Consider the following 23,536-nt stretch of genomic DNA (forward strand, 5'->3'; position numbering starts at 1 on the left):
CTATTTTTGGGGTTGCTGTGGCAACGCAGGCAGAACATCTCTCCTGGCTTGTCCTGCACCATGTCGAATGGAGATGGTTGCTGCAAATTAAGAAGCACGAAAGCAGAACGTGCACTTCCCATCTGTTCCCTGCAAGGGCAACAGCAGATCAATTGCAAAAACGTACATCGGCTGCCTCTAACCATGAGCACAAACCCAGGAAACTGGAAATCCTACTGTCCAAGCCTTTGGGGCAAAAACAACAACTTCCCCAAGGGGTTTAGGTAGAAGTCTTCTCCCAGCTCGACCTGGAGATGCTTCCAGGTACTCAAAGAATGTGTTGCCCCAGAGCTTTTCCCCATGCTTGCAGTTTACACCTTTCCTAGCCTCTGGTGGCAATAAAATACTGCATTCAGCTAAACAGGCAAGAAAGGGCACTTTTGTGAACATGAAGACAAAAAAGGTGCCCCAAAGAAATGTTACAGGGACTCAAGGGCAGACGTTTTAACTTCAGAAGGTTTCTATTTTGAATTATGAACCTGTTTGTTTCCATACCTTAGTAATGGGCTTACCTTTCAGCTACTTTCCTGTTAAGGAGGCCCAGCATAACAAAGTGTGGCTTTCTACCCCGGCATTCTGTATTTCATAGCATCCTAGTGTCGGAAGAGACCCCAAAAAAGACCATCCAGTCCAATCCCCTCCTGCCATGCAGGAAAATACAATTAAAGCACTCTGTTGTCGAAGGTTTGCATGGCCGGGATCACAGGGTTGTTGTATGTCTTTTGGGCTGTGTGGCCATGTTCCAGAAGTATTCTCTCCTGACGTTTCGCCCACATCTATGGCAGGCATCCTCAGAGGTTGTGAGGCATGGATAAACTAGGCAAGGAAAGGACGGCTAATGACTGAACAAAGGATGCCCCCCCCAGACAAGAGACAAACCTTTCCCATGCTAATTAGGGTGATTAACTGAAACATTAATACTGGCTTCCAACTGACAAAGGACTCTTGTCACACCCTGGACTCTTCACAGATATATATTTTTTCCTTTCCTTGCTAGTTTATCCATGCCTCACAACCTCTGAGGATGCCTGCCATAGATGTGGGTGAAACGTCAGGAGAAAATACTTCTGGAACATGGCCACACAGCCCAAAAGACATACAACAAACCAAATAAAGCACTACCAATACATGGCCATCCAGCCTCTGCTTACAAACATCCACAGAAGGAAGTGACTACACTACACTCCAGGAAGCATAGTCTATCACTGAACAACTCTTCCAACAGTGGACTACGGTGCAACAGTGGAATCTATGAAAAACTTTGCGCACTCCCTCAATTCTGGGAGTGCCCCAAATATGCTATAAGTGACCTAATACCATACTTTCTTTGGCGCCTTTGCCCACAGCATTCATGGCTCCACACCTTGATTTTGGTGCATGCAGCACTGAGCAGCAGCCTGATGAAGCCATTTTGAGGTGGACCAAAAGCAGAGGACCAGCAAGGGAACCTGGCAGCCTAGATGGTGAATCTAGCTAGCAACGCGGAACTTCCAGGGGTAAGAGCGGTTCAATGGTGGAATATGACACCAAGCAGTGTAGAGAGTTATCTTTCTTTGAAATGCTTTCCAAGGATGTTCGACCAAGTGGGCCTTGTGGCCTCTTCCAAGCCTATGACTTTATGGTTGTATCTATTGGGCAAGTGGGATAATTAACAGAAGACCCTCTTCATAAAGGAACAGGAGAGTAGCTTATTAGCAGCAGCATGACCCAGCATCAGTAGCCAAAAGTAATAAAAAGAACAAAAACACACAGACCAATATTATCTCTTCCACAGGAGGCTTTTCTTTCTAGTAAAATAATAGGGTTGAACTATTTACAAAAACAAGGTTTCCATAACACAAATGAAGTCCTTATGTTTCCTTCTTTGCTTTCACACTGGGCTTCTTCCTCATGCAGATAAACAGCTTCACTCTCACAGAGCTTCCTCTCAACCTGAACTTACACAGCAACTTCACACAGTAGCTTTACACACAGCAGCCTTCATACACAAGGCCTTCAACCTGTGGCTTCTCTCACCAAAGCTTCTCACACCAGACCTTCTCACAGACCACGGCTTACCTCACAGAGGCTTCTCTCACAGACTAAGGCCTACCTCACACAGAAGCCTCCTCACACAGACTGAGGCCTTTCTCCCACTGAGGCAAACTAACACAGAGTCCTACTAAGCTACAGGCACACCTGTTTATACAGAAATTCAACTTTTGCAGAGTCATTACATCCATTGAATCCTTTCAATGCTTGACTCACATTTTTGTAATTAAAATAGCTAATTTTTAATATTTCTGGCAGTATCTACACTGTAGAATGGATGCAGTTAGACGTTACTTTAAGTGCAATAGTTCACTGCTATGAAAACATGGTAGATGTAGCTTTACAAGGCCTTCAACCTTCTCTGACAAAGGGGGCTGGTGCCACACCAAACTCTAACTCTCAGGATCCCACAGCATTAAAGCAACTGCATTAAAGTGGCGACAAACGGCATCCGCTCTATGGTGTAAATCAGGCTGTTAAGAATTGTGGGGGTTGAACTCCAAAACACCAGGAGGGAGGGCCAAAGTTTGCCCATGCCTGGGTTAAGTCTTAGTGTGCTTCTATGTCCCAAGGGTATCCTACTCACCTGCTCGCTCCCTTTCATAAAACAGGAATGGCTGCTCTCCCAGGGCAGCTTCCCCTTCCCGGCACTCAGCACCCGCCGCACGCCTCCCTGGTGGTCCCCGAATGGCGCAAGTGGGGCAGGAGGCTCCCCGGCACAGCTGTGGGCGCTCTGGATGCGGTTCCCCTCCAATAGCCAGTCCGTGTCAGCCCCGTGGGGCAAGCGGAAGCCCCCGTGCCCGGAGGAAGATGAGGAGGAGGAAGGCGGCAGGGGAACGGCGTAATCCACAAACCAGTGCTCGGTCAGCTTGGGAAGGGTCTTGCGGGCCAGGCGGGCCTGGACGGCAGCCATCACACCTTCCCCGTCGTCCCGGAGCTCCACAGCATCCACTGCTTGGAAGAGGAGGCCACTGCGCCCGGGCCCCAAGGCGTAGGCCAGGACAGCAAAAGCCTCGAGAGCAGCGTGCCGGACACGACGTTTGGGGTCGGCCAGGGCCGGAGCAACCGAGGCCACCAGGGCGGGCAGATCAAAGTCCTCGCTGGGGAAGGTGAGCAGGGCAGCGATGCAGAGGGCCAGCACTACTTCGCGCACACGGGAGTTGCGGTGGCGCAGGTGCTCTTCACGCAGCAGGAGGTCCAGAACCGGCTGAGGCCCGGCGGCTCGCATCAGGCCCAGGAAGAGCTGGTGGTACTCCTGGCGGATGGCCAGCTTGGTGTCACCCAGAACCTTGGACGCCGCCGACACCAGCGGCTCCAGCCACCGGACCCCCGGGTCACTACCGATACGTCCCTTTTCTTCTGCTACCAAGCGAGAGGCCAGTAGGCGAAGTCCCTCAAGGGCCCCCAGGGCCACCTGAAGAAGAAAGAATGAAAGAAAACAATACCTTATTTACTCAAATCTAATGCTACCTTTTTTGGCTAAATGACTTCGCCCAAATGAGGGTGTTCATCAGATTCATGTCATGAAGTCATCTTAGTGCTGAGCCAAAGGGGAAGCTGCTTTAGAAGCTGCGTCTAGAGCTTCCATTTGAAGGATGACATCTCTCATTTATTTGCCATGGCTCAATGCTACATAATCTTGGAATTTGTAGTACTTTAATAAACTTAATAATAAACTTTATTTGTATACCACCCTATCTCCTCGAAGGGACTCAGGGCTGTTTCCAACATGTAAGGAAAACATTCAATTGCCAGAAGAACAACCATACAGACAACAAAACAAAATTGACACATTCAACAGTATAATAATAATAACAATTTTAATCTTATACCCCGCCTCCATATCCCCGCAGGGACTCGGGGCGGCTAACATGGGGCCAGGCCCAAAGTTCCACAATACACAAAAATAACACAACATAATTACTGTAACAACCAAAATATCATCCTAAAATAACAAAAAAAACCTTGTTAAAATACACTAAAAGTAAAAATAAAAATATTTAAAAACCCATTTCATTGTAGCTCCATCTGTAAAAGATTCAGCTTTGGAAGAGAAGGCTCGTGGCTCCCATGATTCCATAGTATTGAACCAAAGCAATTAAATTAAACTCATTCTACAGCATAGATGCATCCCAAGGTTTTCCTTTGTGTTGCTGGAAGTTTTGGTGCTCTATCACTTTTGCTTTTAAAGAAGGAATTCCAAGCAGGAAGTAACTGTAATACGCACCTTCTTTGGTCAAATAACAAAGAGTTACCGTGCATTCGATTTAACAGCAAATACTTTTTGTGGTTTCAGGGTATTGAAAATAGAGGTGTGCATTTGATTCGATGCTGCAAAGAGAACTCCAAAGACCATCTAGATAGTCTCATAAGACCATAGGTAAGGAAAGGGACCCTCAAAGGCCATCTAGATGGTCTCATAAGGCTGTAGCTAAGCAAAGAGACCTTCAAAGACCATCTAGACGATCTCATAAGACCATAGGTAAGCAAAAAGACCTCCAAAGACCAGGCAGACTTAAGTCAACCCTAAGTCTAAAGTTTAGGACAGGGGTCAGGTAAATGACCTTGGAGGGCCGCATCCGGCCCCCGGGCCTTAGTTTGGGAACCCCTGTTCTAGATACTCCTGTAACCAATCTGGCTCCCATCGTTAGACCTAATTTTAGAGTAAGGGCTTTTAGCCTAGAACCTGTGTTACATGCTCACTCTTGGATGTATATATAAAAACATAATTTCAACTAATTGTAGTGTGATTTTGATATAGTGATTTTGATCTAGGCATGATGTTTGATGTTGTTGTTTATATAAGCTTTTAATTTTGTTCATGTTTCTGTTCTTTGGGCTTGGACCCGTTTATGCCGCCCCGAGTACAGAACAGAAATAGGGATTACAGTAGAGTCTCACTTATCCAAGGTTCTGGATTATCCAAGACATTTTTGTAGTCAATGTTTTCAATATACAGTAGAGTCACACTTATCCAACATAAATGGGCCGGCAGAATGTTGGATAAGTGAATATGTTGGATAATAAGGAGGGATTAAGGAAAAGCCTATTAATCAAATTAGGTTATGATTTTACAAATTAAGCACCAAAACATCATGTTATACAACAAATTTGACAGAAAAAGTAGTTCAATGCGCAGTAATGCTATGTCATAATTACTGTATTTACGAATTTAGCACCAAAATATCACGATGTTTTGAAATCATTGACTACAAAAATGCGTTGGATAATCCAGAACGTTGGATAAGTGAGACTATACTGTATCGTGATATTTTGCTGCTAAATTCGTAAATACAGTAATTACAACATAACATTACTGTGTATTGAACTACTTTTTCTGTCACATTTGTTGTATAACATGATGTTTTGGTGCTTAATTTGTAAAAGCATAACCTAATTTGATGTTTAATAAGCTTTTCCTTAATCTCTCCTTATTATCCAAGATACAGTAGAATCTCACTTATCCAACACTCACTTATCCAACGTTCTGGATTATCCAACACATTTTTGTAGTCAATGTTTTCAATATATCATGATATTTTGGTGCTAAATTCGTAAATACAGTAATTACTACATAGCATTTATGTGTAATGAACTACTTTTTCTGTCAAATTTGTTGTATAACATGATGTTTTGGTGCTTAATTTGTAAAATCATAACCTATTTTGATGTTTAATAGTCTTTTTCTTAATCTCTCCTTATTATCCAACATATTCACTTATCCAACATTCTGCCGGCCCGTTTATGTTGGATAAGTGAGACTCTACTGTATTCGTTTATCCAAGGTCCTGCTGGCCCGTTTAGCTTGGATATGTGTGACTCTACTGTATTATTATTATTATTATTATTTTTAAGGTGTGGACCACCGTGTCCAAGTCAGTCCTTTTAAGGTACAGTCGCAGCTGTTTTGCCTTGTCTTTGATCCCGATTTCTCCTCATGTCTATGAGGCTGGCTGGCCCTCTGTCGGGAGGGCTCTGACTGGACTTTCCCTGCCTGTCAGAAAGATGGGCGACTGGCCTGGGTGGCCCTTGTGGTGGTCCCTCCCGACCCTGGCCCCCTGTGCTGCTTTTTTCTTGGCTGTCTCTCTGGTCCAAGGATGTACCTTGAAGTTGGCGTCGTCGAGGAGGGCGCGGAGGAGGGCGAGGAGGCCGAGGAGGCTGTGGGCGGGCAGGGCGGCCAAGGCGGGGGCCTCTCCGGCTCTCTGAGGCGGAGGCTGGGCCCCGAGCGCGCGCTTGAGCTGCTCCATGGCGCCCACGCGGCCCCGGTAGTCCTGCTGGTCCAGCAGCCGCGCGTGCAGCTCGGCGGGCACCAGGCCGAAGCGCAGCGCCGAAGGGCCGCCCTCCCCCCGGCCTCCTGCTCGTCCTCCTCCTCGTCCTGGCTCGCCGTCTTCGCCCTCCTCGTCTTCGTCTTCTTCCTCCTCGTCCTCCTCCTCGTCCTCGCCGCCTTCGCCGCCCTCGTCATCCCCCGGCGCCTCCTTCCCGGCGCCCATGGTCCGCCGCCCCGCCAGACCGACCCCGCGAGGCCCAACAGGCCCACTAGGCCGCAAAAGAGCACGGGAGGAGGAGGCGGAGGAGAAGGAGAGAGGGACATCGCCGTCGCCACGGCAACCAGCCCACTGCGCCTGCGCGGCCCGGCGCCATCTTGGGAAAGGAGGGGCGAAGAATGTGAAGGGGCGGGGCCACGGAGCGGTCTCCCGGGAAACGCGCCCCCTCCGATTCTTCCTCGGCTACTACGCCTGCGCGGCCCGGCACCAGCTTGGAAAAGGAGGGGCGAAGACTGTGAAGGGGCGGAGCCACGGAGGAGTCTCCAGGGAAACGCGCCTCCTCCTAATGTTCCTCGGCTACTGCGCCTGCGCGGTCCGACGCCATCATGGAAGGGGAGGAGAAAAGAACGTGAAAGAGGCGGGGCCATGGAGGAGTCTCCAGGGAAACGCGCCACTTCGGCCACTGCGCCTGCGCAGAAAGCAGATTATGGGTAGGGGCGGGGCCAGGAACGAGAGGCGCGGCCAGAGAAGTCTCCTGGGAAACGCTTCACTTCGGCCACTGCGCCTGCTCAGAAAACAGCAAAGCGGGATATCGAGAACAGCTGTCAGGGAAGGGGTCACGTGGGTCGCCCCATGCCGTGATGACACTTCCGGAGGGGGTATTAAAAGCAATCGGAAGTGACGTAGACCGTATCATTTCGGCTCTTCCTGTGCCCGCCCGCATCCTTCCGTCCTTCCTTTTCGCGGCGGCCGCCGGGCGCGGTGTTATTGTGGTTGTTGCGGTTGTTATCGGCGCCTCAGAAGAGACAGAAGGAGAGAGAGAGAGATTGACGCCCCTCCCCTCCCCCACCGGAACCGGGCCGAGGTCACGTGACTCCGGTGAGTGACAGCGGGGGAGGGGCGGGACTAACGGCAAGAACAACAACGACGACGACGTTGTTGTTGTTCTCACCACTAATATCGCAGTAGTTCTAACAACAACAGTCATAATAATAGGAATGGCAACTGCCATCATCATCATCATCATTATTATTTGTATATACAGTAAAGTCTCACTTATCCAACATAAACGGGCCGGCAGAACATTGGATAAGCGAATATGTTGGATAATAAGGAGGGATTTAGGAAAAGCCTATTAAACATCAAATTAGGTTATGATTTTACAAATTAAGCACCAAAATATCATGTTATACAACAAATTTGACAGAAAAAGTAGTTCAATACGCAGTCATGCTATGTAGTAATTACAACATTGACTACAGAAACATTGACAACTAAAAGGCTGACTGCATTGGATAATTCAGAATGTTGGATAAGTGGATGTTGGATAAGTGAGACTACTGTAAATTAAATGGACTCCCAACTGAACTTACCCAAAACAGAGTGTCTGGAATGTGGCCTCCAAACTGGGAAATTCTTAAATACAGTAATTACTACATAGCATGGGAAAAGAATGCAAACCACTAAAGAAGGAAGGCTTCAAATCAAAATAAAGTAACAATAATCATAACAAAGGTTAAGGTAAAAAGTTAAAGCGTAGTATGCAAACCCATTTGGACTACCCAGCCACAAGTCAATTAATATCAACACCAGGGTAAACCTCAACCAAGTCAATTGTTGGATGTTCTATTTGCCATTATCAAAGGCCTATTTGAAAAGTCAAGTCTTCCTTTCTCTCCGAAAACTTTGAAGTGTCAGGGCCTGCCTGATCTCCCTAGGGAGGGTGTTCCTGAACTAATGCTAAGACGGACACTTGGCTTGACACTTCTTGGCCAAATAATGATACAGTAGAGTCTCACTTATCCAACGTTCTGGATTATCCAACATATTCGCTTATCCAACATTCTGCCGGCCCATTTATGTTGGATAAGTGAGACTCTACTGTACCCATCAAAGACTAGGAATACAAGAGATCAGCAAGAAAATGCAGAAACAAGGCAACAGTGGCACGGCCATGTCATGAGAAGAGAACCGACATCAGGAGCAGAAACAGCACTTTGGAGACTGCAGAATGACCACCACGTGGTTAAAGGCCAAAGGAAAGATGGATGGACACCATCAACGAAGACATACATGCTGCCATCCTGAGGCGGCTCAGAACAAAGCCCTGTGGAAACGACAGTCACAATGTTTAGCCCTCCATTGGGAAGTAGCCTAGAAAGAAGAAGAAGAAGAGTAGAAACTGCACTTACTCTATATTAGCATTTATTAGTATTATTATGTTATTTTTATTTTTGTTGTATTATATTATTATAATGTATTATTATGTATTTATTATATAAGTGTTGTGACTGCGCCTTCGGGGATTATGGTTGATGGTGATGGAATTCGAAGAGGAAGAAAAAACCCTCGTGATGGGGGTTCACTGGAGGAGTTGCGCAGGAAGCGACTTAGAGAGCTATATGGGGGATCTTCTGAGGAAGATTCAGATGGGGAGATGGATGCTGAGGAACAGGTGGTGGCTGGGGAAGCGGGCACTGAATGGGCACAGCCACCGGAGATGTCTGGGGATTTGGGGCTTATGGATACTTCTGAACCTGGGGTTTCTGCAGGAGCTGATCCCAATTGGGATGCTTGGAGAAGGGAGGATGGTTCTTTAAGTGTTCATGGGGCTAAGTGTGGGCAGGATGATTGGGACTCCGACGAATTGCTAGGTACTCCAGATCCACGAGCTCTAGCTGTGTGGAGTTCAGACTCTGAGTAGATTTGGGACATCTGGTGTTTGGGTGTGAGTGTTTGGTCACCCAGGAGGAAGGGGAATAAAATGGGAATGTTTGGCCACTGCACTTTGCGTGTGGCAAGGTGTTGCTGAGGCGCCATTGGGATCTCTGTGTTTCCATGAAGACTGGACTTGGACTATGATTTGAATCTGCTGATATCATCTAGCTTGGCTCTCGCTGTGTCTTATCGTGGACCTGTTTTGGATGACTGCACCCTCTTCGGACTTTGGATTGAATTTGACCTGGCTTCTGTCTACGCCCTCTGACTGACGGCTACTCCCGGCTTCTGACTATTGGTTTGTCTTTCGGAATTTTTGCTGCCTCCTGACCTGACCTTGGATTCTTCTGACGACGGCTATTCATCATCCCTTTGAGGCTCTCGGTTTATCTGCACCGTGGAAGCAGCTTTACTGCTTTTCTAGTTTGTTTATTTTCCAGCAATTAACTCTATTTGTTTTCCAAAGCTGAATTGAAGCGTTATTTAGTTTTTTATTGAATGCCAGCATGGGAAATTAGCGTGGCTCGTTTTTGAGTTGTTATTGTCCAATCTACTCTCGAAACACTGAAAAGTGAAGTGTTTCAAGGATATTTCCTGTGTTTATGTTATTTTTTGGCTTATCTTCGGAATAAACTCTGTTTTGTATGTTAACTGGCGTCTGACTCTTGACAATAAGGTGGTGGTGGTTCTTGCACCTGCTTCTCTCCCAAGGGCAGCCATGGTCATGATAGCAAAACCAGCAGGTGCAGCAGGAAGGAGAGCTGTGAATCAGCTGGAAAAGCCAATGCAGTGTCCAGATTGAAGGAAGGCATAGTCCCATTTTTTCTGCTTTGGCCAGGCTTTCTAACCTGGAATAATAACCCTGTTCCCAGTACTGGGAAAAGCAGGCCAAGATAAAGAGATGGACAAGAGGGATCATAGGACCATAGGGTTGACCTATGCTGGGAGAGATCATATGGAGTTATGCCTGCTGTCTTGTGTTTCATAGAATGATAGAATAATAGAGTTGGAAGAGGCCACATGGTCCATCTAGTCCAACCCCCTGCCATGAAAGAAAAGCACAATCAACACTCCCCCCCCCCCCGACAGATGGTCATGCAGCCTCTGTTTCAAAGCTTCCAAGGAAGGAACTTCCACCAGACTCCAAGGCAAAGAGTTCCACCGTTGAACAGCTCTTGCCCACAGGCATCTCCTTCCATGTCTTTTGAACACATTGCTCTATTGAGCCATTGAAATTATTTAGATAAAAACTGTTTAGATGTGTCTTTTAGCTTTAAATAGTATAGGGAAGGGTCAACACTCCTGTAGGGTTTGCTTTGCTGTCTGTGCTCCTGTTCAGAAGATTTCTGTCCCTGTGTGATTTGGATTTTGGAAAATGTGGCTTGTTGTGGAAACAGGGATTGGGGGTAAAGCTTCAGTTGGAGACCCCTTTTCCCCAAGATAAGAACTCTTCCAGGAGTAAATTTCCCTTCTTTCCGAGAGGAAGATTTCCCTCACTTACTGTTGTCAGTCGGATGTTTGTAACTCAGAGACGGCCTGTAATAATAACACTAAAATCATTTGTACCAATCATTTGTATAAATCCATAATAAAAAATTTGACTAGATAATAATAACAATAATAATAATAATACGAATAATATAGTTCTTACTCCTGGTGTTCTTGCCAACATCCAGCAAATATGTTTTTGGCCTACAATGATGCCCTGTGTGCCCGTCTATCTGTACAGGGTGCTCCCTTTAAAAATCTATATACTGCTCACAGCATATTAATCCTACACCATAAATTACAACAGAAGTGAGGTTTGCAAAACTCAAGCAGTGCCTGGTTGTGCACAGCTTGAACACTTTGCCCTAAAACTGCCTTTTAAGATGGTGACAGGATTCAGAGTAAACACACGGGGAATGAAGATAACGCGGAACATAAGGAAAAGTCAATATCAGGATTTGAAAAAAAAGATTTAAATCAAAATATCAGGGTACTGCAATTCCAAATAATGGATTAATCTTTATTTTAAAATAACTACAATAAAATCCACAATTAAAATATCTGCATTACACCGTAACCAAATTTGAAAAATATCTGTTGGTTTGAAAGTGCTATTTCCTGTTTAATTGTTCAGTCCTTATTTTGAAAGTAGTTGTTCTTCTCCAGGAACTTAGTTTTTGTGGCTGCCACAAACAATATGTTGTATTGGCTGAGATTTTGTAAGGTATTTATTGAAAAATGATAGCAAAATGTGCTGCAGGATGTCCCACCAAAACAAAGTTTTTACAGTTTAATAAACTTTCCCCATGTTTTTATATTGGAACCAGTTAGAAAATGACATTTATAACCCAGGAACAACAACATCAACAACAATAACTTTATTTGTAGACCGCCCTATCTCCCTGAAGGGACTCAGGGTGTTTTCCAAGGATCTGATTCCTCACTAAACCTGCTTGCAACCTGAGCCCACCCTCACTCTGTCTGCTCTCTCTCCCGCAGATGGACCGGTCGTCCCCAACCTACATGGTTGCCAACTTGACCCCTCTGCACTCTGAGCAGCTCCTGCAGGGCCTGAACCTCCTCCGGCAGCACCATGAGCTCTGCGACGTGGTTCTCCGGGTGGGGGACGTCAAGATCCATGCCCACAAGGTGGTGCTGGCCAGCATCAGCCCCTACTTCAAGGCCATGTTCAGCGGCAACCTCTCGGAGAAGGAGAACGCAGAGGTGGAGTTCCAGTGCGTGGCGGAGGCCGCCCTGCAGGCCATCGTGGAGTACGCCTACACGGGCACCGTCTTCATCTCGCAGGACACAGTGGAGTCCCTCCTCCCTGCGGCCAACCTGCTCCAGATCAAGCTGGTGCTGAAGGAGTGCTGCTCCTTCCTGGAGAGCCAGCTGGACCCCGGGAACTGCATCGGGATCTCCCGCTTCGCCGAGACCTACGGCTGCCACGACCTCTACCTGGCCGCCAGCAAGTACATCTGCCGGCACTTCGAGGAGGTCTGCCAGACGGAGGAGTTCTTCGAGCTGACCCACTCAGAGCTGGACGAGATCGTCTCTAACGACTGCCTGAACGTGGTCACAGAGGAGATGGTCTTCTACGCGCTGGAGTCTTGGGTCAAGTACGACGCGCCTGAGCGGCAGAAGTACCTGGCCCAGCTGCTCCACTGCGTGCGCCTGCCCCTGCTGAGCGTCAAGTTCCTCACTCGGCTCTACGAGGCCAACCACCTCATCCGTGACGACCACACCTGCAAGCACCTCCTCAATGAGGCCCTCAAGTACCACTTCATGCCCGAGCACCGCCTCTCTTACCAGACCGTGCTGACCACGCGCCCCCGCTGCCCACCCAAGGTCCTCTGCGCCGTCGGAGGGAAGGCCGGGCTCTTCGCATGCCTGGAAAGGTGAGACTCAGAAGCTGTTGGGTGCTCTTGATCATCTAACAATAACAATAGTAAAAAAAAAAAAAAGGTTTCCCCTGACGTTAAGTCAAGTCATGTCTGACTCTGGGGGTTGGTTCTCATCTCCATTTCTAAGCCGAAGAGCTGGCATTGTCTGTAGACACCTCCAAGGTCATGTGGCCGGCATGACTGCATGGAGCGCCGTTACCTTTCTGCAGGAGCAGTATCTATTGATCTACTTACATTGCCATGTTTTCGAACTGCTAGGTTGGCAGGAGCAATAATAATAATAATAATAATAATAATAATAATAATAATAATAATAATAATAATGTTTTCTTTTTCTGTCCTCCCTTTATCTTGCTGAGGGGACTCAGAGCAGTTAACATGGGCCCAAGCCCAAAAAACAAAACATAAACAAAATTGAAAACATAAGTTTTTAAAACAGGCATGGGCAAACTTGGGCCCTCCCTCCAGGTGTTTTGGACTTCAACTCCCACACTTCCTAACAGCTTTTTTTCTTTCTAGAAATATAATCTCTTTTAAACATTCTCCAACCCCATTCCCCATCAGGGAGAAAAATTAAAAGTAGTGGCTAGTCAAAGGAATGAAAATATTATAATGGGGGAGGGAAAGAGGTAAAGTTAGTAGTTTGGAGGGTTTTTCTCTTGGTTAAAATTGCTATTACAATAATATAATTATATTTAAGAAGGAGAGGAAGGGAGTAGAAAAAAATAAGGCTGACTAAGGCTCTCTGAGCAACACACATATTTTAAAATATTTTAAAAGTAAAGCAAAGAAAACAAGAAACACAATCGGCATGGAGCAAAGAGCTCTTCTCTTCAAGCCCTGGCATAACGCACATCACCCGTTCAAAACTCCCAGTCCCTTTAAATAAAAATAAAAAAGGAATAAAATAAAAAGGAGAAAGAAACAAAAAAAGATGTCAGCAGCCAAGCTAAGACAAAAATAAATCAAGCTCAATGGTAAATAGGCAGACACAGGAGTCAGGCAGCAGTAGCTGCGTGCAATGCAATGAGCGGAGGAGGCACGCTCGCCCATAATATGGACTCTGCAATGCGTGCCCACGTGATGGCATTCCTCTCCTCCGATTGGCACAACAGTCAGGGCTCAGAGGGAAATGGCACGCCGTGATTCTCCATGGGCCACATGAGGAGCGCCACGTGGGCTGAAAAGCAGGCAAGTAAATGGTACCCGCTCTCGCTTTTGTTTTGACGTTATTTTTGTTCCAGGGAGGGGATTCCTGTTTCATGCCCCCGCCCGAAACAAAAGGGACGAATGAAACAGGAGAAACGGGTACTGCACACACCTCTATGATAAAGTTTTATACCCTTAGTCTGTGACCGTAACAATAAAATCCATTCATTCAAAGCATGTATCTGAGACCCAGCCTTCTTTGCCTCACGGTTTTGTGCCTTGTGCCTTCGCCCTCTCTTTCCCAGCGTGGAGATGTACTTCCCCCAGAACGACTCCTGGATCGGCCTGGCGCCCCTCAATGCCCCCCGCTATGAGTTCGGGGTCTGCGTCCTGGACCAGAAGGTCTACGTGATCGGGGGCATCGCCACCCACATGTGCCAGGGCATCAACTACCGGAAGCACGAGAGCTCCGTGGAGTGCTGGGACCCGGACACCAACACCTGGGCCCCTGTGCAGAGCATGAGCGACAGCCGCAGCACCCTGGGGGTGGCCGTCCTCTCACGGGAGATCTATGCCCTGGGCGGCTACGATGGGCAGTCCTACCTGCAGTCCGTGGAGAAGTACATCCCCAAGGTCAAGGAGTGGCAGCCTGTGGCGCCCATGAGCAAGACCCGGAGCTGCTTCGCCGCGGCCGTCCTGGACGGCATGATCTACGCCATTGGTGGCTACGGACCCGCTCACATGAACAGGTAGGTGAGTGCAGCGCCCTTTATGGGGCCTGGTGGATGGGAATGATAACACTACCCAGAGGATCGCTTTCAGGCCTTTCCAAGGGTTTTTACCTTTCTCCTGATGCGGAAGGCAGCTGCAGGTTTATTTTAGTGATATCAATGATTGCCCAAAGCTGTCTCTGTCATGGGTTCTGATCTGGTTCCCTGAGGCACCTGAGCACTTCCATGCCATGAGTTCAACCCAGGCTGAAGAATGCAAAACATCTGGAGGCCCAGCATGGGAAAGAGACTGATCACACTATGTAACGAAATGTGAAAAAAAAATCCTGTTCCTGGTTTGAAAGGTTCTTCCTTTGAAAGTAGGTTTTCTGCTCCAGAGACTTTGTTTTTGTGGCTGTCACTACCTGAGTTGAATTGGTTGAAACTCCATGAGAAAGTCATTGGAAAACGATAGCAAAATGTACTGCAGGATGTCCCTCTCGCAGACACAAAGTTTTTGCAGTTTAATAAATGTTTTGTATGTTTTTATGATAATGAACCAATTATAACCCTGGAACAGAAATCATGTTACATAGTGTAATTTGGGCCTAGCTTAGGAAGAAGCTGATAACGAGAACCAGCTTAGACTGGAAGTTACTTTGAGTCTCCTTGTGGAGAGAAAAAGCGGGGTATAAATAAACATAAACATAACAACAATAATAATAACTGGAGGCTGCCTGAAGAAATTTCGTGAGTGGAAGGGGTGGGGTTTCAGGGGGGTATTGAACTGAATGCTTGCCCGCCTCTTCTTTAGTTGTAACTTTGCTGTAGTGCAGCAAAGATAATAATTATTGTAATATTTATTTATACCCCGCTTTATCTCTCCCAAAGGGGACTCAAAGCAGCTTAACATAAAAGCATTAGTACACTGGGTCGCTGTGAGTTTTCCAGACTATATGGCTATTTTGCAGAAGCATTGTCTCCTGAGGTTTTGCCCACATCGGTGGCAGGCATCTCCAGAGATTGTGAGGTATATTGGAAACTAGGTCAATGAGGTTTATATATTTGTGGAAGGTCCAGGGTGGGAGAAAGAACTCTTGTCTGTTGGAGGCAAGTATGAATGTTGTAATTAATCACCTTGATTAGCATTGAAAATTTATTTATTTATTTATGTGCAACATTTCTACCCTGCCTTTCTCACCCGAGGGGACTCAAGGCGGCTTACAACACCCGGCAAGATTCAATGCCAAACAAATCAGTAAAAATTAACTACAGCCTTGCAGCTTCAAAGTCTAGCTGGTTCCTGCCTGGGGAAGCCCTTTGTTGGGAGGAGTTAGCTGGCCCTCATTGTTTTTTGTCTCGAATCCCCCTGTTATCAGAGTGTTATTCTTTATTTACTGTTCTGATTTTGGAGTTTTTAAAAATACTGGTAATGAAATTTTGTTCCTTTTCATGGTCTCCTCCTTTATGTTGAAATTGTCCACCTGCTTCTTGTGGCTTTCAATGGCTTTACTGTGGTTGTGAGAGTGGTCCAGCATTTCTGTGGTCTCCAGTCATATACTGTGTCCAGATTGGTTCTTGAAGTGCTCTGCTGTGGTTGTCTTTTCTGGTTGGGTTAGTCTGCAGTTCCTTTTATGGTCCTTGATTCGTGTTTGGGTGTATTCGTACACTATTTAAAATATACAAATAAGATATTTGCTATCAAGGTTCTGCCATTATTGCACTCTGACCCCATTTGTCTCTTTATCTGTCTCTGTCTCTGCCTGCCTGCCTTCCTGGCCTTTCAGCGTGGAGCGTTACGACCCGTGCAAGGACTCCTGGGAGGCGGTGGCCCCGATGGCCGACAAGAGGATCAACTTTGGCCTGGGGGTGGCGCTGGGCTTCGTCTTCGTGGTCGGGGGCCACAACGGGGTCTCCCACCTCTCCAGCATCGAGCGCTACGACCCCCACCAGAACCAGTGGACCATCTGCCGGCCCATGAAGGAGCCCAGGACAGGTGAGGGGAGCTGTCCAGATAGGATACACGGGGGACAAGGTCTCCATTGCCTTCTGGTTTCCCTTTTTAGTCCTTTTGTTAACCAGAACTCAAGCCACCAGGACTCTCAAGCAACCGGCAAACATCAAATCAAAGAAATAACGCTTTAAATAAAAATTAACATAAAATAATTTACACTATGTAGCAGTAACATGATTTTTGTTCCTGGATTATAAATGTCATTTCCTAATTGGTCCCATCATAAAAACATGGGGAAAGTTTATTGAACTGCAGAGATTTTGTTTTTGAATCCTGCAGCGCATTATGCTATAGTTTTTCAATGAATATCTCATGGACTAGCAAACAATTAAGAGCCTCCGGTGGCGCAGCGTGTTAAACCACTGAGCTGCTGAACTTGCTGATCGAAAAATTGCTGGTCTGCCCATGTTCCAGAAGTATTCTCTCCTGACGCTTCGCCCACATCTATGGCAGGCATCTCTGTGTATATACCTCACAACCTCTGAGGATGCCTGCCATAGATGTGGGCGAAACGTCAGGAGAGAATACTTCTGGAACATGGCCATACAGCCCGGAAAACATACAACAACACTATGTTTATTGTTCATATGTTATGTTGTAAACCACTTTGGGTCCCCTAGGGGAGGGAGGTGGGATATAAATGCTATAAAAGGTAAAGGTAAAGGTTTTCCCCTGACGTTAAGTCCAGTCATGTCTGACTCTGGGGGTCATCTCCATTTCTAAGCCAAAGAGCCGGCGTTGTCTGTAGACACCTCCAAGGTCATGTGGCCGGCATGACTGCATGGAACGCCGTTACCTTCCCACCGGAGCGGTATCTATTGATCTACTCACATTGGCATGTTTTCGAACTGCTAGGTTGGCAGAAGCTGGACCTAACTGGGCGCTCACTCCGCTCCCGGGATTTGAACTTGGGACCTTTTGGTCTGCTAGTTCAGCAGCTCAGTGCTTTAACACACTGAGCCACCGGGGCTCTATAAATGATATAAATAATAATGATTTTGTGATACGAAATCCAGCATATCTATCTTGTTATAATAATGATGATAATAATAATAATAATAATAATAATAATAATAATACAAAAGCATTGACTACTAAAAGGCAGACTGCAGTGGATAATACAGAATGTTGGATGAGCAAAAGTTGGATAAGCGAGGCTCTACTGTATATGCTTTAGGGCAGGCATGGGCCAACTTCAGCCCTTCCTCCAGGTTTTTTGGACTTCAGCTCCCACCATTTCTAAAAGCCTACTGGCAGTTAGGAATTCTGGGAGTTGTAGTCCGAAACACCTGAAGGGAGGGCTGAAATTGGTCTACGCCTGGTTTAGGGAGACAATGATCTATAGAAAGCATGGATCTCAAGCATTCAACATAATACGATTCTCACTTTTCCGCAGGAGTCGGCGCGGCGGTCATCGACACGTACCTGTACGTCGTGGGTGGCCACTCGGGCTCCTCGTACCTGAACACGGTCCAGAAGTACGACCCCATCTCGGACGGCTGGGTGGACACGGCCGGGATGATGTACTGCCGCTGCAACTTCGGCTTGACCGCCCTTTGAGGAGGCGAGGAAGCGATTGGCGGGCTCGGCCGGTTCGAAGGCGCCCGTCCGTCCGCCCATCCGTCCTGCAGGAGGCCGGAGGCTGTGCTTTCCTCGGGAAAGGGCATCGGGGCACGGAGCGGACCCCGGTCCCTGCCGCCGGCCGCGATGGATATATCCCGCCTTCGGGTTGGTTCAGGAAGCGAAACCTTGGGCTGCGTTGCCCTCGAGCAGGACCTCTCCGACGCAGCAGGGCTTTGGGCCATTTCCTCTTCCTCTTCCTCTGTCTGTCCCTGACCTAGAAAAGGGAGCCTTGAAGGTGTGTTTCCCAAAAGGGCTGCATTTAATCCCCAATCCCCATGGGCCAGCTTGGCTCCTCCCGCCGGGTGTTTTGGACTTCAACTCCCACCATTCCTGGCCTCAGGTCCCTTCCTTTTCCCCCTCAGCCGCTTAAGCGGCTGAGGGGGAAAAGGAAGGGACCTGAGGCCAGGAATGGTGGGAGTTGAAGTCCAAAACACCTGGAAGAAGGGCCCAAGTTTTCCCATGCCTGCCATAAACCCATTTACCTGCAGCAATGCCATCAACATCTCCCCGCACATCCACTCTCATCCCTTTTTTGGGTGGGAATTTGAGGATTATTAGGAAGGGAGTGTCACGTTTTTAGGTTGACATGCTTGCCATTATTATTATTTATCGATAGAGAAAAATGCCTTTCTAACCCCGTCCCCTTTGGGCCCTTGGCTACACACACTTCATCGTCCTGGACGGCTGAAAACTCCTTTCCGTGCATCTTGGGTTTTCCCAGAAAGATGCTCTGGGTTTGCCAGCCTTCCGCCCTGCGTCCAAAGGGAACGAATGCGCCGCCGGAGCGTCCTGGCGTCAACATGGTGCTAAATAAACCCGAACGTAAGGAAAGAAGGCCGTTTGCAGGCCGTGCCTCGGAAGAGAGCGGCGTCTTGGCCTTTCAAGGAACGGGAAACGACCCCTTGCTCTGTCTCTACGTAGTGAATGCTCCCGTCTTCAAATCACGGTTTCCCTTCCTGTTCATCTGTGCCTGACGGACCTTGAACTCTTCGGGATTTTTTAAGGATTTGCTCACCTGGAGAAATCAGAGCCTTAACAGAGGCAAACGAAATGCATGTGACTTCCATCTTTTTATTTTTATTTCCTTTCGAGTAGTATAGAGTGGTTGCCATATAACCGGTTGGGTTACTTGTGTTGTCAAAGGCTTTCATGGCCGGAATCACTGGGTTGCTGTGAGTTTTCCGGGCTGTCTGGCCATGTCCCGGAAGCATTCTCTCCTGAGGTTTCGCCCACATCTATGACAAGCATCCTCAGAGGTTGTGAGGTCTGCTGGAAATGAGACAAGGGAACAACAACAACCAGGCTTTGTTTATATACCACTTTATCTCCCGGTTTACACATAGGTAAGCATTCAATACCACATGGAACATACAGCAGCCCTATAATAAAACATAAACATAATAACGATTAAAAACAAATATACCCATTTAAAATATAAAAACAGTTTCAAAACTATTTCATCGGGTGATGTTCAGCAACCAATGGACAAGGGAAGTTTACATACCTGTGGAATAATTTCCAGAGTGGGAGAAAGAACTCTTGTCTGTTAGAGGCAAGTGCGAGTGTTGCAACTGACCACCTTGATTAGCATTGAATAGCCTTGCAGCTTCAGGGCCTGGCTGATTCCTGCTTGGGGGAAAAGTTTGTTGGGTGGTGTTAGCTGGCCCTGAGTGATTTTCGTCTGGAATTCCCATGCTTTTTGAGTGTTGTTCTTCATTTACTGTCCTCAATTTGGAGTTTTTAATATTGGTAGCCATATTGTGTTCATGTTCATGTTTTGTGTTGTCGAAGGCTTTCATGGCTGGAATCACAGGGTTGTTGTGTTTTCCAGGCTGTCTGGCCATGTTCCAGAAGTATTGTCTTCTGACATTTCACCCACATCTATGGCAGACATAATAAACCCCACAACCTCTGAGGATGCCTGCTATAGATGTGGGCGAAACGTCAGGAGAGAATACTTCTGGAACATGGCCATACTGCCCGGAAAACACACAACAACCCTGTGTTTCCGGTCCTCCTGTTGAAATCATGAAAATGAACCAAATCCGGCTACCAGTATTTTTAAAAAGCTAAAATCAGGACAGTAAATAAATAAAAATGCTCACAAGACAGGGGAATTGCAGACAAGAAACAGTCAGGGCCAGGAAACACTTCCCAACAAAGGAATCCCCAGGCAGGGATCAGCCAGGCTTTGAAGCTGCAAGGCTACCCAATGCTAATCAAGGTGATCAAGAGTTCTTTCTCACATGCTGGATCTTCCCCAGATATATAAACCCCACTTGCCTAGTTCCCAACAGACCTCACAACCTCTGAGGATGCCTGCCATAGATGTGGGCAAAACGTCAGGAGAGATTTTTTCTGGAACATGGCCAGACAGCCCGGAAAACACACAGCAACCCATTGGGTGACTGTTCAGCTCCCTTTTGTTTCTTCCAATTAGGGAAGAGAAACACGTTGCTGTTGTTGGGCTACAGCTCTCTTCTCCGCTCTTCGTGCTGGGGCTGATGGGAGTCGCAATCCAACACAGAGTCAAAGGCTGCCAGTCCCCAAACCCAGCTCCTATTTGGGGCCTCTGCTTTTAAACCATGAAGGAGAGATTAAGAACGGAGATAGAGTTGCAGATTGAGAACTGCCTGACTCCCGCTGCCTGTTACTGTCTTTGCCAACATATATTTCTGCTTTGTGCAAGGAATTACGGATTTGTTTTGCTGTTTTCCTCCTCTCCCTTTCTCCCCGTTCCCAGGTCCTGCCTTCCTCCTCCCTATTCAGCATGCTGCTCCTCCTCCACACACGCACACTTTTTTCGTATTTACAAACATGCAATAATACTGGTGTGTGGTTTATTTCAGCTTTCTATGTCTGAGAGCATCAGAGGTGAGGCTTGGAACCAATGGTTCCTGTCCTTGTTGTGAGGAAGCTGCCAGCGCTCTTCCCTCCTCCTCCTCCTCCTCTTCCGTGAGTTCATATTCTGACTCCCAAGTGAGCACACTTTCTCCTTAGACTATGTTTTAAGAAGGAATTGCATCATGTCTCTAGCCAACACTTGAACTTACCGCGAATTCCCAAAGCACTGCTGGGTTTTCAAGCAACCTAATGACAAAGCAATCTCTGCTGCCGAGAGGTTCGCCGGTCTTTCTTTACGCAGCAATAATGGCCTGATGCAACCCTTTGCAGCGACCTTTGGTGTGCACAATTGCGCATTTATGTCAGGTGGCAGGCCTTCACCATGGAGCAAAGCAACTAATGGGTGCAATTCCTCCTTGGCTCTGTGTCCTGCTTTGTCTCACCTGAAAGAAAACCTGCTTTGGTGAAATCCCAAGACATTGTCTGCAAAAGCTTTGGATGTTGTGACATACCAAGGGCAAGGGGGCTGTGCACAGAATTGTGAGACAAAGGAAATAGTGTTAAATTGGTGAGAGAAGGAAAGAGGTGCAGAAGTTTTAAAGAGGAAGGAGAAAAAACCCTTGAGAAGCGCACTGGGCTGCTTCTTCTCTTGTTTGCTGGATCTCAAAACTTCCCAGAGCCACGTATGGATTTTGAAAGGAAAAATCCAGCCCTGATCTTGACTTGGGGTTTGCTCTTCTGAAAATGGGGAACGGGCAACTCCTTGGGATAGCGCTCCTAGCGACCATTACGAAGATCATTCTTAAGTTGTTTTGATTATTTGACAAAATAATCCAAACCAATCTCTTGGCATTCAGAGGAAGCCCTTTAGAGCACAAGGCTGGTTCTGTTATTGGTTGGTTGTTGAAAAAGCAGTGGATAGGTGCAGTGTTATATATGGAATTTGGGCAGGATTGTTCCTTGAAGTTTTTCCTTGACCCTTCCAAGGTGAATCGAAAGGAAATGCTTCAGTCACAAATCTCTCTATTTTGGTTCCAGCCAGAATCAGCTCCTTGCAAAGTCCATACGTGAAGGGGAGGAGAGGCCTTTGGAGGAATGATCACGCAAAATAATCCAAACCAACTTCTTGGCATTCAGAGGAAGCCCTTTAGAGCACAAGGCTAGTTCTGTTTATTGGTCGGTTATTGAAAAAGCGGTGGATAGGTTCAGTGTTATATATGGAAATCGGGCAGGATGGTCTCTGGGGAAGTGTGTCCAAATGGGGAAGGTGTTCCTTTTGCTCTCATTCGAGGAGAGGAGACTGTCCCTTCCTTGGTGGCAACATGGAAAGAAATCCTTTTACTCGTGACGTTGAACAGAGGCTCACCAGGGAGAGAATATGAGGGACGTTTCCTCCATTCTGGGGATGCAAAATGTGGAAAGATGGACAGTTGTTGCCCAGGTTTAAGGGCGCACTTTTGAGGTGCTGGCAAAGCGTCCCAATGGCCAACAAGGTTTCTGTCGCCCAAGAGAGAACCTTGTAGCTTTGCTTTGAGTTGGTCTGCTTTGTTCCTCACCTGGGATTTGCTCCTCACCTCCTTCGAAGCCTCTTCTCTTTCTTCTTCTTTCCCTTTCTTTCTCTTCCTTCTTCCCCTTCTGCTTCCACTTGTGTCAAAGAACACGGTCTCTTTCCGCAGCCTGCCTTAAAATCCTGTTTTCTGACTCCGCTCAGAATTAGCAAGGACTGACCTTGGTTGTTGCGTTGAATGCAAGGCTAGGCCGATCTCTGCTGGGCTCTGGGCCCTTCTTTGCACTGTCTCCCTTTCCAGCAGAACCCCTCCAAAGCAGAGCAAGTCAGTCGAGGTTTATCTGCCAGACCCTCCCAGCTTGGTCTTGCCGTCCCTTCCTGCCTCTTTGGGGGCATCCACACTGGAATCAATGCGGTTGGACTCTGCTGTGGCTCAAAGCTGTGGGCATTGTTGGTGGCTGCAAGCTAAAGGACTTTGGGAACCCCGGCTCCCCTGATTCCACAGCGTTGAGCACGTAAAGGGGTGCCCAGCTGCATCAATCCCACCGTGTGGATGCGTGCACCCTTTGTGTCTTCCCCACTCTGCCATCGTCACCCCAAGGATGGCATTCAGGTTGGGCACGGAGATGGAGAACTGCTCGCCAATGTCTTTCTCATTCGTTCCCGTCGGCTAATCATTGGAAGGCTATCTCATTTTGAATGTGCAATGTTTAATAAAATCTGTGAACAAAAGAGGCTTCGTTGGCTGGGTCTCTTACCCCTCAACCCCACCCTTTATGATTCTGGTCAAATGTTTACATTACCAAAAGCTTGGTAAAGGTAAAGGTAAAGGTAAAGGTTTCCCCTGATGTTAAGTCCAGTCATATCCAACTGGGGGTTGGTGCTCATCTCCATTTCTAAGCCAAAGAGCAGGCGTTGTCCATAGACACCTCCAAGGTCATATGGCTGGCATGACTGCATGGAGCACTGTTACCTTACCTATTAATCTACTCACATTTGCATGTTTTCGAACTGCCAGGTTGGCA

General features: G+C 47.2%; 2 protein-coding genes across 3 annotated transcripts in view; one reads left to right on the plus strand and one right to left on the minus strand.

Annotated features, from left to right (window-relative positions):
• togaram1 (TOG array regulator of axonemal microtubules 1) overlaps window positions 1-6,699 on the minus strand; it is a 38,759-nt gene extending 32,060 nt beyond the window's left edge. The window contains exons 1-2 of the mRNA XM_062968734.1: window positions 6,174-6,699; window positions 2,657-3,484 (exon numbers count right to left, since the gene is read on the minus strand). Of these exons, the coding sequence (XP_062824804.1) occupies window positions 2,657-3,484; window positions 6,174-6,560 (1,215 nt within the window). The 5' untranslated portion in view covers window positions 6,561-6,699. The remainder of the gene's footprint in view (window positions 1-2,656; window positions 3,485-6,173) is intronic.
• A 395-nt stretch (window positions 6,700-7,094) lies between these two features.
• On the plus strand, window positions 7,095-23,243 carry klhl28 (kelch like family member 28). 2 transcript variants are annotated; one of them, XR_010002260.1, is made up of 6 exons: window positions 7,095-7,433; window positions 11,760-12,658; window positions 14,119-14,562; window positions 16,311-16,519; window positions 17,934-18,462; window positions 18,567-23,243. XR_010002260.1 is itself a non-coding variant. In XM_062968735.1 (5 exons), exons 2-5 carry the CDS (start codon window positions 11,760-11,762, stop codon window positions 18,095-18,097), a joined length of 1,716 nt encoding a protein of 571 aa, XP_062824805.1. In that variant the 5' UTR covers window positions 7,095-7,433; the 3' UTR covers window positions 18,098-23,243. The 2 variants fall into 2 exon arrangements, 1 of the variants encoding a protein (XP_062824805.1); XM_062968735.1 differs by having other exon boundaries at window positions 17,934-23,243.
• Window positions 23,244-23,536: the final 293 nt, after the last annotated feature.

The sequence above is a fragment of the Anolis carolinensis genome, chromosome 1, assembly GCF_035594765.1.
Source record: "Anolis carolinensis isolate JA03-04 chromosome 1, rAnoCar3.1.pri, whole genome shotgun sequence".
Taxonomy (NCBI): domain Eukaryota; kingdom Metazoa; phylum Chordata; class Lepidosauria; order Squamata; family Dactyloidae; genus Anolis; species Anolis carolinensis.

Coding starts and splice junctions, on each gene's coding strand:
- klhl28 (XM_062968735.1), top strand. CDS start 11,760: ATGGACCGGTCGTCCCCAACCTACATGGTTGCCAACTTGACCCCTCTG. Junction 12,659..14,118: donor CTCTTCGCATGCCTGGAAAG/GTGAGACTCAGA, acceptor TCTCTTTCCCAG/CGTGGAGATGTACTTCCCCC. Junction 16,520..17,933: donor CATGAAGGAGCCCAGGACAG/GTGAGGGGAGCT, acceptor ACTTTTCCGCAG/GAGTCGGCGCGGCGGTCATC.